The sequence below is a fragment of the Schistocerca cancellata genome, chromosome 3 (genome assembly GCF_023864275.1).
Source record: "Schistocerca cancellata isolate TAMUIC-IGC-003103 chromosome 3, iqSchCanc2.1, whole genome shotgun sequence".
Classification (NCBI taxonomy): Eukaryota; Metazoa; Arthropoda; class Insecta; order Orthoptera; family Acrididae; genus Schistocerca; species Schistocerca cancellata.
In genome coordinates this window covers 646194301-646212839 of record NC_064628.1, presented here as the reverse complement: position 1 = coordinate 646212839, position 18539 = coordinate 646194301, and the positions used below count along the sequence as shown (strand labels likewise).

The window sequence follows — 18539 nt, the reverse complement described above, 5'->3', positions numbered from 1 at the left end:
TAAAGGTGGCAGGGGTAAAATACAGGGAGCGAAAGGTTATTTACAATTTGTACAGAAACCAGATGGCAGTTATAAGAGTCGAGGGACATGAAAGGGAAGCAGTGGTTGGGAAGGGACCAAGACAGGGTTGTAGCCTCTCCCCGATGTTATTCAATCTGTATATTGAGCAAGCAGTAAAGGAAACAAAAGAAAAATTCGGAGTAGGTATTAAAATCCATGGAGAAGAAATAAAAACTTTGAGGTTCGCCGATGACATTGTAATTCTGTCAGAGACAGCAAAGGACTTGGAAGAGCAGTTGAACGGAATGGACAGTGTCTTGAAAGGAGGATATAAGATGAACATCAACAAAAGCAAAACGAGGATAATGGAATGTAGTCGAATTAAGTCGGGTGATGTTGAGGGTATTAGATTAGGAAATGAGACACTTAAAGTAGTAAAGGAGTGTTGCTATTTGGGGAGCAAAATAACTGATGATAGTCGAAGTAGAGAGGATATAAAATGTAGACTGGCAATGGCAAGGAAAGCGTTTCTGAAGAAGAGAAATTTGTTAACATCGAGTATAGCTTTAAATGTCAGGAAGTCATTTCTGAAAGTATTTGTATGGAGTGTAGCCATGTATGGAAGCGAAACATGGACGATAAATAGTTTGGACAAGAAGAGAATAGAAGCTTTCGAAATGTGGTGCTACAGAAGAATGCTGAAGATTAGATGGGTAGATCACATAACTAATGAGGAAGTATTGAATAGGATTGGGGAGAAGAGAAGTTTGTGGCACAACTTGACCAGAAGAAGGGATCGGTTGGTAGGACATGTTCTGAGGCATCAAGGGATCACCAATTTAGTATTGGAGGGTAGCGTGGAGGGTAAAAATCGTAGGGGGAGACCAAGAGATGAATACACTAAGCAGATTCAGAAGGATGTAGGATGCAGTAGGTACTGGGAGATGAAGAAGCTTGCACAGGATAGAGTAGCATGGAGAGCTGCATCAAACCAGTCTCAGGACTGAAGACCACAACAACAACAACAACAATCCATCTAACTGTTGCCAAAAAACAGATGCTAATTTGGCCAAAATAGATGATAATGTGGCTAATGAGGCAACGGAAAAAGAATGCGAAGTTCAGAAGAATGCGAAATCCCAAAGATTGGCTAAAATTTACAGACGCGCGAAATGTGGCACGGACTTCAATGCAAGATGCCTTTAATAGGTTCCAAAATGAAACATTGTCTCGAAATTTGGTAGAAAATCCGAAGAAATTCTGGTCGTATGTGAAGTACACAAGCAGCAAGACGCAGTCAATACCTTCGCTGCGCAGTGCCGATGGTACTGTTACCGACGACTGTGCCGCTAAAGCGGAGTTATTGAACACAGTTATCTGAAATTCCCTCACCAGGGAAGACGAAAGGAATATTCCAGAATTTGAAACACGAACAGCTGCTAGCATGAGTTTTAGAAGTAGATACCTTTGGGGTTGCAAAGCAACTCAAATCGCTTGATATGGGCAAGTCTTCAGGTCCAGATTGTATGCCGATTAGGTTCCTTTGAGATTACGCTGATACAATAGCCCCCTACTTAGCAATCATATACAACCGCTCGCTCACCGATAGATCTGTACCTGCAGATTGGAAAATTGCGCTGATCGCATCAGAGTTTAAGAAGGGTAGTAGGAGTAATCCATCGAACTACAGACCTATATCATTGACATCTATTTTCAGTAGGGTTTTGGAGCATATACTGTATTCAAACATTATGAATCCCCTCGAAGGGAACGATCTATTGATACGTAATCAGCATGGTTTCAGAAAACATCGTTCTTGTGCAACACAGCTAGCTCTTTATTAGCACCAAGTAATGGCCGCTATCGACAGGGGATCTGAAGTTTATTCCGTATTTCTAGATTTCTGAAAAGCTTTTGATACCGTTCCTCACAAGCGACTTCTAATCAAGCTGCGGGCCTATGGGGTGTCGTCTCAGTTGTGCAACTGGATTCGTGATTTCCTATCAGGAAGGTCGCAGTTCGTAGTAATAGACGGCAAATCATCGAGTAAAACTGATGTGGTATCAGATGTTCCCCAGGGAAGCGTCCTGGGACCTCTGCTGTTCATGATCTATATAAATGACCTGGGTGACAATCTGAGCAGTTCTCTTAGGTTGTTCACAGATGATGCTGTAATTTACCATCTAGTAAGATCATCCGAAGACCAGTATCAGTTTCAAAGCGATTTAGAAAAGATTGCTGTATGGTGTGGCAGGTGGCAGTTGACGCTAAATAACGGAAAGTGTGACGTGATCCACACGAGTTCCAAAAGAAATCCGCTGGAATTCAATTACTCGATAAATAGTACAATTCTCAAGGCTGTCAATTCAACTAAGTACCTGGGTGTTAAAATTACGAACAACTTCAGTTGGAAAGACCACATAGATAATATTGTGGGGAAGGCGAGCCAAAGGTTGCGTTTCATTGGCAGGACACTTAGAAGATGCAAGAAGTCCACTAAAGGGACATCTTACACTACACTCGTTCGTCCTCTGTTAGAATATTGCTGCGCGATGTGGGATCCTTACCAGGTGGGATTGACCGAGGACATCGAAAGGGTGCAAAAAAAGGGCAGCTCGTTTTGTATTATCACGTAATAGGGGATAGAGAGTGGCAGATATGATACGCGAATTGGGATGGAAGTCATTAAAGCAAAGACGTTTTTCGTCGCAGCGAGATCTATTTATGAAATTTCAGTTACCAACTTTCTCTTCCGAATGCGAAAATATTTTGTTGAGCCCAACCTACATAGGTAGGAATGATCATCAAAATAAAATAAGAGAAATCAGAGCTCGAACAGAAAGGTTTAGGTGTTCGTTTTTCCCGCGCGCTGTTCGGGAGTGGAATGGTAGAGAGATAGTATGATTGTGGTTTGATGAACCCTCTGCCAAGCACTTAAATGTGAATTGCAGAGTAGTCATGTAGATGTAGACGTAGCATGACTCATATAAATGTAAAATTACCGCTTATAGTCTCTATTTAATAACATTAAATAAAAGTTGACCTCAGCAGCAGTAGTTTAATCTGCGAATATATGGTGACCCTGTATTTTTCAAATGATGAATTTGGGGGAAAACCTCTTGCTGTAATTGGGTGTATCTCATTTGCCAAATGTGTGTCCACTGAATTCATACGCTTATTACAAAATGAACTCTAATAACGAAGTTACAAGTTAAACATTAAAAATCTTGCTAGATGGCTATGCTGTCTAATTCTGTGACGAGGAAAGCTATCTCTCTCTTACAGACATTTATTGGTAAAAACAGGTACACTTGTGAGGGTTAGGACCAACTAACAAATACATAGCAGACGTCGCATATGCTCCAGTGCAAGTAACAGCGTGCATTCCAGTATATGTTATGTTGCAAGCAAATATGTACATTCTCACACCAGTGCAAAGATGAGTTATAAAGTTATTAGCATCAGTGTTGAGAAACAACTGAAATCTCAAACTGAAAAGCACTCCAGGGGCTAGTGGACTACATTTCGGACCCTGTATTAAATTGATGGCCAAGTTAGCCCTTCTTGATCATTATTTATTGTAGATCCCTCGAACAAGAAATTGTCCCCAATGGTTGGAAGAAAGCACAGGTCACACCTGTCTACAATAAAGGCAACAGAAGCTAACCAAGGAAAACATCCTTGCCAATTTGTTATACAATACATAATGAAGTATCTTTAACAGAATGATGACTTTCGGAAGCAAGAAAACTGTGCATCTTCAATTTGTCTAACCTAGCAACTTCAGCATGCTTTTATCCATCATCCTTGAGTGGAAAGTAGTTGATGATGTAGTCACAGCCAGTAAAAACTAATTTCTCACTGATGACAAGAAAAGGGCTTTATCTGTATCCTGTATTGTTCACTATGTTTGAAGTCTGAATGCCAGTAACTAACTCATCATCACTTCTTCGATTTTGAATCAAGTTATACTAAACTTCAAGCAAGGAGGAGTTTGACAATTTTGGACTTAACAAACTTTATGAACACTAGCAGTTCTAATAAAAAGTCAACTTTCAGGGAAGAAGTCTAGAGGGCAACATTCAATTTGTCAAATACAGGAATGAACGATAGTGCGAAAGACCTTGTTCAAGTTTGAGAACAGGAAACCATGTTTCCTCATGTTGCAGCAGAAGTCTTACTTTGTAGGATGGGTTTGTCACATTTGGAATAACATGCTATTGTTTTAGGGGCATTTGTTGTAGCAGAATCAAGAATTCTCTTCTTCTGACACTCACTGGATCAACTTTGTTCAACTCTAGGTATTCCGAAAGTTGTCAAGCTCACGTAAATGTTTTGGGTACATAATATTACTTCCTCCTTTAAAGAATGAGTTATCGACTATCGTAGACTTATCTTTGACCCATGCAAACAACCGACTGTACCAAGCTGGTGTGACTATTGAATGTTAACATTTCAAATTTTTATCCACAAAGTCATAAAATGACAACATTCATCTGTAAAATACTGAAATTTCCATAAATTTTACATTTATTGTCGAGTTTAAAAAAATCATAACTGACGAAAATTTGTCTAATGAACAAATATATAACTGTGACGAAACTGGGCTAAATTTTAAAATGTTACCAGCTACAACACTTGCTTCTTGTGAACAAATAAGTGCTCTTGGGGTGAGTGGGTGGGGTGGGGTGGGGTGGGGTGGGGGGGGGGGGGGGTGGGGGGGGGGAAGAGCAAAAAGCGGCTCACACTTATGGCAGCTTCAAGTGCAACTGGAAACCACAAACTAAAACTAGTTGTGATTGGGAAGTCTGCCAAGCCAAGAGCATTCAAGAATGTACCCATCTCAGCTCTTCCGGTTGTCTACACACATCAGAATAATGCCTGGACGAATCAGGAAATCTTCAAGATCTGGTTTTGTAACTCATTTGTACCCGACTGCAAGAATTGTTTTAAAGGAAAGGGGACTGCCATGCAAAGCAATTTTGCTCATGGATAATGTGTCCTCACATCCAAGTACAGGAGAACTGCAGTGTGACGGTATCCGCACCTTTTTTTCCACACCAAATGTTACCTGTCTCATTCAGCCCATGGTTCAGGGTGTTCTGGAATGTCATAAAAAAAGTACGTACCAACGGCGATTGCTACTGTCAATCCTGCATTCCGAAGACAACAAAAGCATTGTAGGAGCTTTGGAGAAAGTTGACTTTGAAGGACGTCGTGTACTGGATTAGCGAATCTTGGAGCGAAATGAAGTCTGACAATTTCTAAATCATGGAGGAAAATTCTACAGGAAAGTATACCAGACACAGAAACTGAAGATTTAGCAGGTGAGGACAATAAACCATTGTGTAATTTAATCAGAAGATTGCCACGGTGTGAAGAGGCAGAAGAGGTGGAAGTAGGTGAGAGGTTAAATTCGGACGAACAGTTGGAAGTGACAGGCTCTTCTATAACTGACAACTGACATGGTTAACATTCCATCACAGTGTGAGAGTGATGAGGCAGAGGCTGCACCGATGACGAGTCACCTCGATGGCTACGCTGCTCTCGAGGCCGCCATATGCTACGTGGAACAACAGCCTGAGGCAACACCAACTGTCCTACTGCTCCTGAGATGGTGGCGTGACATTGCCGCGAGGAAACTTTGCAGCTTCACCGAACAAAAGACACTTCACTATTACTTGTCTAAATAAATAATTATTTTTTTCCTGCCAATGTAAATGCGTGCGTAAATACTTTTATTTTAATAAAGTTCAAATTTTGACCTGTATTACTTACAATATCGTAATATTTCTTTTTCCCATTTAAATTTCGATAGTCCGAGTTTTCGATAGTTCGAGGTGGTTCTGGTCCCGTTCACCTCGAGAACTATCGAGGCTCTACTGTACTTAGTTACTGCCAACGAACTTTACACATAATTTCAAACCTTGACAATTATATTTCTTACCAACACCTACTACAAATAATTTCTGCTGTTCCTGCAGTGAAGCTCCAGTATCGCATATGACTTTTTATTTACTACTTCTTCACTACTAAATCTACTTGCAGCACGTTTTCCATACAGTATCCACATATACCATTGAATGCACCTGCAGAATTTTATTATTGTACAAGACATAGTTCTGCGAGATATGATCTTTTATGCACGAAAGTACGATTCTTCGAAGAATCAGACATGGGATGTTAGTTAGTCATAGAATAGTAGTACTCCTACTAACTAGGACAAATACGAGATATTTAACAGATACAGTGAAGAGCAGTACATATATCTGAAAGTTTGTCTGACCTGTGAGAGTGTCAGTGACACTGAAGGAGCTGGACTAGCAGACACTTGATGAGAAGACAAACTATTCTGTGAGTGCCTAAAAACTGTTTTAAAATGCTGAAGATTTGAATATACACCACCTATCCACATACTGCTCCTACAGGGATCATAAGAGCATGATCAGTGCACACAGATGCATAAGAACAAACAGTTTTTTCAAACTACCAGAATGGAATGGGAATAAGCCCCAATAACTGGTACATGGTAAGCAGCCTCTGCCATGCATTTCAACAGTTTGCAGGATATGGATGTAGATATAAAACACAGACTAAGGTTGCCCAAAATCCTGTGAAGGAGGTCACCAAGTCTAACAGACTATTCCGTATAATCTGAAAACTGTAGTCTTATTTACAGGATTGTCTTATACTTGGTAAAAACAGTGTGCACTGCTCCAAGCAAATAAAGTAGTTATTAATGGTATTTGCATGCATATTTTTTTAGTTACCTTTGTAGCAAAAAATAGTGACAAATGGTCATTGATACGTACCGAGACCAACAATGCCAAGCGTGTCCCCTCGTATTCTTGCACATCCTTGGGCTGCTTCCCTGACTTGTTCCGGACCAGTGAATTTTTTTCCTTCACGCACCATATTGGCAAGCCAATACGTACGTCTATATAGGTTCAGGATGAGGCAAAGTGTGGTATCTGCCACTTCTTCTACACCATATCCCGGGACATTGCACACAGCTATACCTAGCTCCCCAGCTGCCTGTGAGGTGATAAATTTTCAAATTACAATTAGCTGTTTTCATTTTATGAGAAATTGGTCATATTAGTTAGAAATGGTTTTCAATGTGTGTGAAAGACTGAACAGTTTGAAAGTAACTACTAATTGTTTGGACCTGCTGATGAACTACAAACGTTTTAGACCAACAACAGAGTTTAAAACATCAAGCAATAGGCCAATTCTAGATGGCGCATGAACCTTGTTGTTCTGGTATGGAAACATTGAAACGATAACCATAAGAGCCCATCACAAAGAAAATAATAAATGTAAGTATGTCTGTTTACCTTGACATCAATGTTGTCAACTCCACTTCCAATTCGCACAATGATTCTTAGTGTTTTAAATTTTTCCAGGTCTTCTTTTGTTAATATTATTGTGTGCCACATTAGGGCACCAACTGCCTCATTTAGGACCTGTAAAATATTGTTTTATTAGAAAAATTTTTGTTCAAAAGAAACTTTTGATGTAGTAAAAAAAGGTCATTCAGTATACAAAAACTACTGACATAAACAGTGAGGACAGAGTGCTGATAACAGTTTCGACATGTTTGGAATATTCAGTTTTTTCCACTGAAGGGGCACTTAGCTGGATGTATTAGTGCCAACATCTAGACAGAAGTATTTTCCCAATGCAATTTCAATCCTAAGCTGTATCCTGACTATATTTCAATTATTGCACACTGGCATAAATAGTAACATTTTTTTATCAGTTCAATTTCACCCACCTCTATCCTAAAAAAACAGTAGCAAGGAAAAACAAATGAGGAGCTAGGAACAGAAGCTACCACATATGTTAGTGAGGAGAAGAATGTCAATTGGTTCCTTAAAACCATAACAAACACATTAGTAGATAAGAAAAATATGGAAACCACACTAGGATCATCATAGATAGTTCAAATCCATCACACAGGATCCAATACCAGACAAGGAAAAACAACCAATTTATCATGAAAAGCAGTCACATCTTTGTTCCCTGTCTTGGTACACTATCAGGTTAACCACCATAGACTGTATTGGACAATTCCCATGTAAGCTACTATAGTGGTGTGCATGTAAGAACAAGGTGGTAGAATGATGCGTAGTATACCAAGGGAAAATGGGCCACATGATGCAACAGCCAAGAGTATCACTGAGCCGGATCAGTCTGCAGCATGCACTTCGCAGAGCACACAGGACTTTCAGTGATGATTCTGAAGTTATTTTAGCTGTGGCAAAGAAACTTAATCAACACAGAACAATAATGGAAATTTCAGGATGGAGCAATATGCAAAATACAGGAAATGCAACCTTTCGCCTACAGCTGATCCATGTGTGGAGCACAGGAAACAGCATTTACTCTAGCTTTTGAGCAGTAGCTCTTTTTCTACAAAAGACAAAGACACACACACACACACACACACACACACACACACACACACACACCCCAAAGCACACACAGATAGCCACAGCAGGACTCCTTATTGATAGTCTTATTAAAAGCAGTTTCCAGTTTCCTGACCTGAATAAGGTAGGGATGGGGGCGGAGACAGATACAAAGGGGGTAGCAGGGAAGAGGCAGGTGTCTGGACAGGAGACTCTGTGGCCACACAGCAAGACAAAAGGAGTACAGAGGGTACTGCAAAAAGAGATGTAGAAAAAGGGGGAGAGGGGTAAATTAAACAAGAAAAAAGTTGGGGGGGGGGGGGAGAGAGAAGGTCAAATATGAAGAGGGAAAAGGGGGGTTGAAAATGAAGGGGGGGGGGGGATATCCACACGGGAAGGAGGGGAGCGAGTTAAATGTGATGGGAGACAATAGTGCATGATGTGGGTGGCCAAGGACTGGTGCTGACTGAAGACAGAAGGGGAAAGAGACGGTATGGCAGTGGGAATAGGTTTGCAGAGATTTCAGCCGGGGGGATTGTGAGAGCACAGGATGTGTTAAGTGACATTCCCTTCTGTGTGGTTCAGAAAAACTTTGCTTGAATGGAGTATACGAACGGCCCACATTGTGAAACGGCTGTTGAAGTCATTTTCGCTGTGGTGGGCAGCATGTTCAAAGACTGTGGTTTGCCACAGTAACGCAATGGCCATTTATGCAAGTCAATGGTTGGTTAATTGTCACATCCACATACAATGCTGTACAGTAATAGCAGCTTATCAACCCCCCCCCCCCCCCGCCCTCTTCCTACACCTGTATTTGCTCTTAACCTCTGTACTCCTTTTGTCTTGTTGTGCAGCCTACACCTGTATTTGCTCTTAACCTCTGTACTCCTTTTGTCTTGTTGTGCAGCCGCAGAGTATTCTGTCCAAAGACCTGCTACCCCTCGTGTCCTTTCCTGCTCTACTCCCACATCAATCAGCTCATGTAATTGCTTTTAATAATCAAATATCAGTAAGTGGCCTTGTCATGGCCATGAGAGTTTGCATTTGGGTGCCTATATGGTTTTTGTGCATGTGTGTGTGTGTGTGTGTGTGTGTGTGTGTGTGTGTGTGTGTGTGTGTGTGTGAGTGAGAGAGAGAGAGAGAGAGAGAGAGAGAGAGAGAGAGAGAGTGTTCCTTGCTATTGGTACACTCTATTGTAATTATTATCCTGATGTAAACAAATAAATGTGTGGTGAATGGTAAGGATTCATAGCACTCATTTATGGGTGGTGGTATGCTATTGGAAATACACCCTATTTATGTATTAGATATTGTGTGTTATACTACCACTATTGAAACTTTCAGGAAATATAATGCATTAACAGACAACAATAGGTTTGCTGATCAATATGCCAAATGCTTATGCCATGTATTTCTTATTTCAAATCTCAGTGGACGGTCACTTTCACTGAACAATTCTGTGGACAACATTATGACTAGTTCTGATTGGTACATGTCTGCTTGTTTTGTACATATTCTCTCAATTTCTTCTTCAAATATGAAACACCAAAACATGTAAGTCTTCGCTTTCTTCTTAATTTGAGGAACATGGTATTGTACCACTATAAAAATATCACCAAATCTACAACGTTGTTGCTGCTGTTCTTGTGTAGTGGATATAGCAACTGACCTGTATATGCAAGATGATGGGTTCAAATCCACTGTAAGTTAATTTCCTTCTTTTTTTTATGTCTATGAAAACAACGTAAAGTGTTGCACATTTGACAATAAATCGAGTGTGCGGAGGAAAATCAACCTTTGTACGTGACAACACACTGCTCACCATTCCTCAGTTTGTAAGTGGTGGTGATCTTGTACTGGAGCATTGAGTTATACCTATCATTCTGAAGAAACATCTGGAAGGTAGGAAGAACCTCTCCCATTGTGAGTATTCAATAAAATGGTGGGAAGTCACACCTCCCCCTCCCAAACCATTTTCAACAATCATGAGGACAGTCATTGTGGTGCTTCTCGCTTGTTCATGTTTCCCAAGCATAAGGTGAAAAACGGCTGAAACTGTGTAGTGTTCCCTTGTTGAACATAGAAGAGGTACACTGTTAAAAGTGGTGAAAAACTGATAGTTCTCAGTGGTTTTGAGATGTTTTCAGGAGAACATCCATCACTACTGATAAAGAAACTTGCAGCACTGACATCAGAGTTTACCAGTGTTTATTTTTCTTCATGAACGAAGTGTCTATAGTAAACAAGGCATTTCAAGTGATAAATAATGACTACAACCTGCCTACTTTTAAAATAATGATGTTTTATAAACGGATAGAAGATATTTCTTTTCATTCTGAAAGCAGGAAATGATATGACATGATTGCAGATTGAGAATATTGCTTTGTGGAGAACGTAGTATCTCTGGCAGATTCAACAGTTCGAATGCGAGAATCAGTAGATTTATTACCTTAACAAAACATGAGATAATGCAGGACATCTTACACAGAAAGTGTGAACTTATAAAACAGTGACTGATAGAAGCCAACCTTTTGTTGCAGGTGGTTTTGTGGAAGGTGGATAATTGATTTTTGAATGAATAAAGACGAGAGATTATCATGGAAATATTAATGGTGAATTGTTCCTAAAATGGTTTAAATATATTCTACCCAAATTAGAGCCCAACGCTGTTACAGTGTGTACACGCGGACAAGGAAGAAAGTTCCCGGATTTCCCCGTTAAAAATACGCTTTCTCCCAGGTGAAAAACACTTTTCTTGTATTAAGTGACAGCATATTTTCTCTCGAAACTACAAAACTTATCAGTCCTTTCAATGGTTATGGTTTTATACACGGGCATAGAATTTCCCGGCACTTTAGAATACGAAAGAGTGTGTGTGTGTGTGTGTGTGTGTGTGTGTGTGTGTGTGTGTGTGTGGGTGGTTGGTTGGTTGGTTGGTTGTTTGAGGTTTAAGGGACCAAACAGCAAGGTCATCAGTCCCTTGTTTCAAATAGGCTCCATTCCGCTAATGGGACATCTCAGTAAAGTGAGAAAAATAAAATGGAAAAAGGTAAAAACGTAAAAGGGCAGTCATGTTGTCATTGGTAAAAAAACAAAATGAGTCAAGTCGGCAAGAGAACGAACCCAACATTATGCTGAAGCAGCATAGGCAAGACCACCTGTGACGTAAAAGGTACAACTGCTAGAATGTAGAAAGTATGTATGGGAATAGAAAGACTAACCAAGCCTTAAAAAAAGGGGTAAAATCAGAGTAAAAGGGGAAGAAAAGAGGATTTCGGTCAGGGAGGAGAATCGGGAATCTCCGAACACTGCTTACAGTGGGAGACACCCAAACACTCACCGCCCTGCCCCAACACCAGAGAGAGATTAAAAACCTTAAAACTGAGAATAAAAACCACTTTCCCGGAGGAAACCAAGAACCAGAGAGACCATCCGGGAATCGTCAGCCAACATCAAAGGTAAAGTGCGGGGGAGTCTGTACTTAGCACGCAGAGCCAAAAGAAGGGGACATTCAACCAAAATGTGGGGGTGGCTCATCACGCAAAAGAAAAACATGGGTCAGCCTGGTATGGCCAATGCGGAGACGACACAGTGTGGTCGAGTCCTTTCGGGAGAGACGAAAGGAAGAACTCCACGGGCCTGGTGTCACCTTAATTGCACGAAGTTTACTAGACAGGGGAGTAGCCTCCCAAGAATTGGCCCATGACTGTGCGAAGCGGGATTTAATGTGAAGCCGTAAATCCGCTGCAGGAGGGGTTACAGAAAACGGAGGGTAAGTAACTGCTCCCCCAGCCAAACGATCAGCGAGCTCATTACCCGGGATACCCACATGGCCAGGGACCCAAAGGAAGTCAATGGAACAAGCAGCACAGTGAATATCAGCGAGATGGTCATGGATGGCAGAGACCAAGGGATGGCGCGAAAAACACCGGTCAATAGCAAGAAGGCCACTCATCGAGTCCGTACATAACAGAACGCGGTTGTGTTGGGACTGTTTAATATAGGTAAGGGCCTGGGAAATTGCCATCAATTCCACAGTAAACACCCCACATGTAGGTGGCAGCGGATGACTTTCCGTTCCAACAGAGGACGTGAAGGCATACCCAACATGATCAGCAGATTTAGAGCCATTAGTGTAAAAAACAGCAGCATCCCGAAACTCCCATAAAATTTGGCGGAAAAAGGAACGGAACACCACCGGGGGATGGAATCTTTTGGACCTCGGTGGAGATCCATCCGAATTCGAGGCCGAGGAACTAACCAAGGAGGGGTAGAGGGGAGGGAGCGAGGAAGACAGGACAAAGAAGGAAGCTGAAAATCATGGCAAAGAGACGCAAGGCGCAGCCCAACCGGTAAAACCCGCCCGAGGGCGGGAGTCGGGTGGGTGACGTCCATGGTCTGGGAACAGGATAGAATAGGAAGGATGAGTGGGAGAGGAACGGATAGTGAGTGCATAAGATACCAGAAGCCGGGACCGCCGAACAGAAAGGGGGGGGATCCCAGCTTCAACCAGGAGACTGTCAACAGGGCTAGAAGGGAAGGCACCGGTGGCCAAACGGATACCACGATGGTGGACTGGATCCAGCACCTGCAGTGTGGAAGGAGCAGCTGAACCATAAACTTGACAACCATAGTCCAAGCGAGACAGAACTAGAGCACGATAAAGACGGAGGAGGGGGGAACGGTCCGCACCCCAAGAGGAGTGGGCAAGGAAGCGGAGGACATTGAGTTTACGGAAACATCCTACCTTCAGGAGTCTGATATGGGGCAGCCAAGTGAGCTGGTTGTCGAAAAGAAGACCCAAGAAACGAAACTGTGGGACCACAGGCAATCTTTGTGCAGCGAGATAGAGCTCTGGATCAGGGTGGATCTTAGTACGGCGACAGAAGTGGACCACTCGCGATTTTAAAGGAGCGAATTGAAACCCGTGTGAGAGGGTCCATGCAGAGGCACGCCGTATAGCTACCTGGAGCTGCCGTTCTGCAGATGCCATCGAGGAGGAACTAACCCAAATGCAGAAATCATCCACATACAGGGCAGGGGCGACCAAGGGACCGACAGAGGCCACAAGTCCATCGATAGCAATGAGGAAAAGAAGGACACTCAAGACAGAACCCTGTGGGATGCCCGTCTCCTGGGTCCGTGGAGAACTAAAAGCAGTACCAACTCGGACTCTGAATGACCGATGGATCAGGAACTGGCGGATAAAAATCGGGAGTGGGCCCCGAAGACCCTGCTGATGAACGGTAAGTAAGATGTGATGGCGCCAGGCTGTGTCATAGGCCTTGAAAAGGTCAAAAAACACTGCAACCAAATGGCGGCGCTGGGAAAAAGCCTGCCGGACTGCGGATTCCAAGCGAAGTAAATGATCGATTGGAGACCGTCCCTCTCGAAAGCAACACTGGTAAGGGGACAATAGATCCCAAGATTCAAGGACCCAATTGAGCCGAAGGGCTACCATCCGTTCAAGTAACTTACAAACAACATTGGTCAAACTAATTGGCCGATAGCTGTCAACAGATAGGGGGTTCTTACCAGGCTTAAGGACAGGAACCACAATGCTATCCCTCCACTGAGAAGGGAAGTCACCATGGAGCCAGATATGGTTAAACACCCGAAGATGATGTTGCCGTTGTGGAGCACTGAGATGTTGAAGCAGTTGGTTATGAATGGAATCTGGGCCAGGGGCCGTATCATAAGAAGATAGAGCAGAAAGAAATTCCCATTCAGTAAAAGGTTCGTTGTAAGATTCTGACTCACAAGGGGTGAAACATAAGGTGGAAGCTTCAACCCGCTGTTTTTGATGAAGGAAAGCAGCTGGATAGAAGGCTGACGCTGATGCCACTGCAAAATGGGTCGCAAGATGTTCTGCAAGAACTAATGGGTCCGTACAAATGTCATCTGGGAGGTGAAAGCCTGGAAGGGTGGACTGCCGATGGCAACCTAAGAAACGAATCGTTCCCAACATATCCGCTTACTCTGTTTGATTAAATAACGGGCTTTAGCGCGAAGGCGTTTAAAGGTAGTAAGGCTGGTTACGGATGGGTGCCTCTTAAAGTGTTGCAAAGCTCGACGGCGATCACGGATGGCAATGGCAATAGCCGTACTCCACCACGGGACTTGCCGGCGACGAAATGGTCTAGATGAGCGCGGGACAGCACGGCTAGCAGTGCGAACAATCGCGTCAGACACGTCACGTAGGACGTCACCAATACAATCCGACAAAGAGGGAGAAAACGCGACCTGTGCAGTGTATAGAGGCCAATCGGCGCGTTGAAAAGACCAATGAGGCAACCTGTCCATCGGGGAGCGGGAAGGGAGCGTGATAATCAACGGGAAATGGTCACTATCACAAAGGTCATCGTGTGGCGACCAGTGTAATGAAGGGAGGAGAGAGGGAGAAGAAAGAGAAAGATCAATGGCAGAAAAGGTACCATGACCGGCACTGAAATGAGTAGGGGAGCCATCATTAAGAAGGCACAGGTCGTGGTCTGCAATAAATTGGTCTATAAGAAGACCTCGTCTAGATGGAAAGGCACTGCCCCACAAAGGATGATGAGCATTAAAATCCCCAAGGAGGAGGAAGGGAGGAGGAAGTTGCTGAAGAAGGGTGGTTAAGGTAGCAGGTGTAAGAGTCCTGTCAGGAGGGAGATAAAGATTGCAAACTGTGATTGCAGAGTCGAAGTGGACCCTAACAGCAACCGCTTCCAATGTAGTTTGAAGAGGAATCCACGTGCTAGCAATGTCTGTACGGACCAATGTACAAACGCCATCAGAAGCCCGCAGGGGTCCGACCTGATTTCGACAGAAAACACGGAACCCACGGAGGGTCGGTGAGTGAGCATCAGTAAAATGAGATTCCTGGAGAACCACACAAGCTGCAGAGTAGGACGAAAGAAGGGATTTCAATTCCGGAAGGTGACGATAGTATCCATTACAATTCCATTGGAGAACCACAGAACGATGGTTTAAATGGGGGCTGAACACTTTAAATCCAGTCATACCGCCGGGTCCCCACCCGTCACCGACAAGGAGGGGGCGACATCCATGAACGACAGGTCACAATCCGGTTGTGAAGTCTGGGAAGGGACCTCCGTTGACACCAGAGGCTCTTTGTCCCGGGACTTATGTTTCTTCTTCTTTTCAGGCTGAGATCGAGGATGGCTGTGTGGCATAAAGGAGCCAGCTGCAGCAAGATCAGGAACAGAAAGAGACCGGGCGACCTGGGGGCCGGCAGACCTTTGGCCTGGAAGGTGCCGGGAAGGGCATCCTGGGAGAGGCGTCCTTGACCAGCAGACGCCGAAGGAGTGGGACACTTCGCCGGCTGGGGAGGGGGAGCAGCGCCCATAGGCGAAGGTGTGGGAGCCGCAGGGGAGGGGGGGGAGGAGAAGGGTCCGGGATGGGGGTAAGGAAGGGGGAGGAAGGGGTGAAGATGTAACCAAGGCGTAACTAGATGTCATGGACACAGGGTGGAGTTGTGCATATTTCTTACGGGCCTCTGTGTAGGTTAAACGATCGAGGGACTTATACTCCTGTATCTTTTTTTCCTTCTTATATACTGGGCAATCTGGTGAACGTGGAGAATGACTACCATGACAATTTACACAGACAGGAGGGGGAACACAGGGACTCCCCTCATGGAGTGGACGTCCACAGTCACCACAGAGAGGGGCCTGTGAACAGTGGGAAGACATGTCCAAAATGCAAGCACTTAAAACACCTCATAGGAGGTGGGATGTACGGCTTCATATCACAGCGATAGACCATAATCTTAACTTTCTCAGGGAGGGTATCCCCTTCAAAGGACAGGATAAACGCACAAGTATCAATACGATTGTCTTTAGGACCCTTCTGAACACGCCAAACAAAGTGAACACCCCGCAGTCCGAGATTGTCCCGAAGTTCCTCATCAGTCTGAAGGATGAGGTCCCTGTGAAAAATCACACCTTGTACCATATTTAGAGACTGGTGGGGGGTAATGGACAGAGGTATTGTGCCAAGATGGGTACAGGCACGAAGGGCCGCAGATTGGGCAGCTGAAGCAGTTTTTATCAGCAACGAACCCGACCGCATCTTGCTCAGGGAGTCCATTTCGCCAAACTTGTCTTCAATGTGTTCCACAAAGAATAAAGGTTTGGTATTGGTGAAAGTATCTCCATCAGTCCTGGTGCAAACTAGGTAACGGGGGAAAGGTTTTGCCCCTAGCCGACGGGCCTGACCCTCTTCCCAGGGGGTAGCCATGGAAGGAAAGGCCGAAGGGGCAAGAGAAGCAGCACTTGAGGAATCAGTTCCATGCAGAGAGACGGCCGCAGAAGAACGGCCAGAGTTCTGGACCCGTATGCGTTTCATTTGCATAGCGTCTGCCCTGATACCACCCACTCCGATCAGGGGCTCTCCTCACGGGCGCCACCCAGCCACAGCAAGGGCCATCTGGCACGGCGGCCATTGCCGGGAGTTCCGATGCTCCAGGATGACGAGCAACCACTCCAAGGCATGCATGATGAGGTCACAGCTCAGGTATCAAAAGTGTGATCCCTGTGTGTTCAGGGGGGCTCAACCAAAAGGGTACATAGCGACCCCACCACACAGACTGTCTATGCACCCTAGTATCAGACAACGACGTGAAAGAAAAGGTGGAATGTACTAGGAGAGCGCACGTCGGATACACTAGGTAAGATGCTCTTCCCCAAATGGCTCACACTACGGAGGAGAAATTTTGTAATGGAGGTCAAACCCCAGAGGGGGACCAAGGAATGCCAAGAGGAGGAGATGAGTATGCAACAAAGCCGAATTGGAAAACCAACAGAACCACGAGGATAGCGGGGGCCAACATAAGCAAGGACACAAAGAGAGGGAGAGGAGAGGGCGAGGGGAAAGGAGCATGGAGGGGAAAGGAGGGGAAGGGAAAGGAAATGCAGCCCTGGAGAGAAAGAAGGCTGCAATGGCTTGGGGCCCCGTGCTCGCCACGTACGTATCCACAAAAGAGTTGTGGACCCCCTGGGGGGTGTGTGGGGGGGGGGGGGGAGACACTTTTTGGAAATATCTTTGATGTGCAGCATCATGTACACTGCGTATTTTCGTCTTACAAAAGTATACACTGGAATTTCACCAAACATCGCATGTTACTTTCCGAATCATTGAAATGGAGAATGCAATGTGCTTTTGTAAGCCAGTCATAGCTCATGTCATGTGATCTCGCAAGCCGATGACAGCAGATATTCAGAGCATAGGACACGTGATGTAGTCAGCCAACAGAAACATCACGTAAGTAACACGAACACACAAACAGGGAAAGTTAATACTTTAAATTAATATACGTAGCGTAGCTACAAGAAAAGCAAAGCTTTCACATATAATATTGGCCTCTAAGGTGAAGAACTGGCAAAAGAAGCTAAGCTTTCGCATATAATATTGATCTTCTCTGCGTGTGTTACACTGGAAGATATGTGACACAAATGTGCCTGTAAAACTTTTAATAATGACATAAATGTCTGATCTTCAGGGTTCGAAATGCTTCTATAAATGGCTCGTCATCAAAGAGTTGATTTTTAAATGAGAGTCAAATACTCTGTGATTTATGAAATACAAGGTACATTCTCGCACATAGTTCAACTTACGAAAAAGGATGTTTACTTTGAAAGTAGCATTTACTTTGAAAGTATCGCTTTTCAAACTACCATTCGCAATATTTGCCCACGACCTGTTAGAAATAGGTTTCTTTCAGCTGTTGCCAGTGAGCGCAGATAACAGGCCACACCACGCTTGCGCAGCTACCACGTAGTAGGAACCCCATATGTATATAGTGTAAAACACTGAAAGATCATACATTGTGCAATAAAAGAAACAAGACATCAGAGGATAGTCCAAGAGCATAGGAATTTTGTGAACCATACCAAAATGTGCACATTTAAAGTGCATACTTAAAGTGCACATTCGTATGTCCAGATTCCTAACGAAGTAGACCTCGACCTGATATCAATCTTTTCAAAATTCCCTTGATAGCTCCCAGCCGCAGATATCTGTTTTGTTTTCATTTGACATGAGAGTAAACGAAGGGGAAACAGCAAAATGACTAATGTGGTGACTACCCACTGTAACTCAGACTGCTCTCCGCATCTGCCCCTG

The 18539-nt window shown here is 43.9% G+C and overlaps 1 protein-coding gene across 4 annotated transcripts in view; it reads right to left on the bottom strand.

The window, feature by feature from the left end:
- The window catches only part of LOC126175598 (C-terminal-binding protein), a 209071-nt gene that overhangs the window by 71023 nt on the left and 119509 nt on the right, over window positions 1-18539 (bottom strand). For all 4 annotated transcript variants that reach the window (XM_049922472.1, XM_049922469.1, XM_049922470.1 and 1 more), the window contains exons 3-4: window positions 7338-7466; window positions 6813-7035 (exon numbers count right to left, since the gene is read on the bottom strand). In XM_049922472.1, the coding sequence (XP_049778429.1) occupies window positions 6813-7035; window positions 7338-7466 (352 nt within the window). The remainder of the gene's footprint in view (window positions 1-6812; window positions 7036-7337; window positions 7467-18539) is intronic.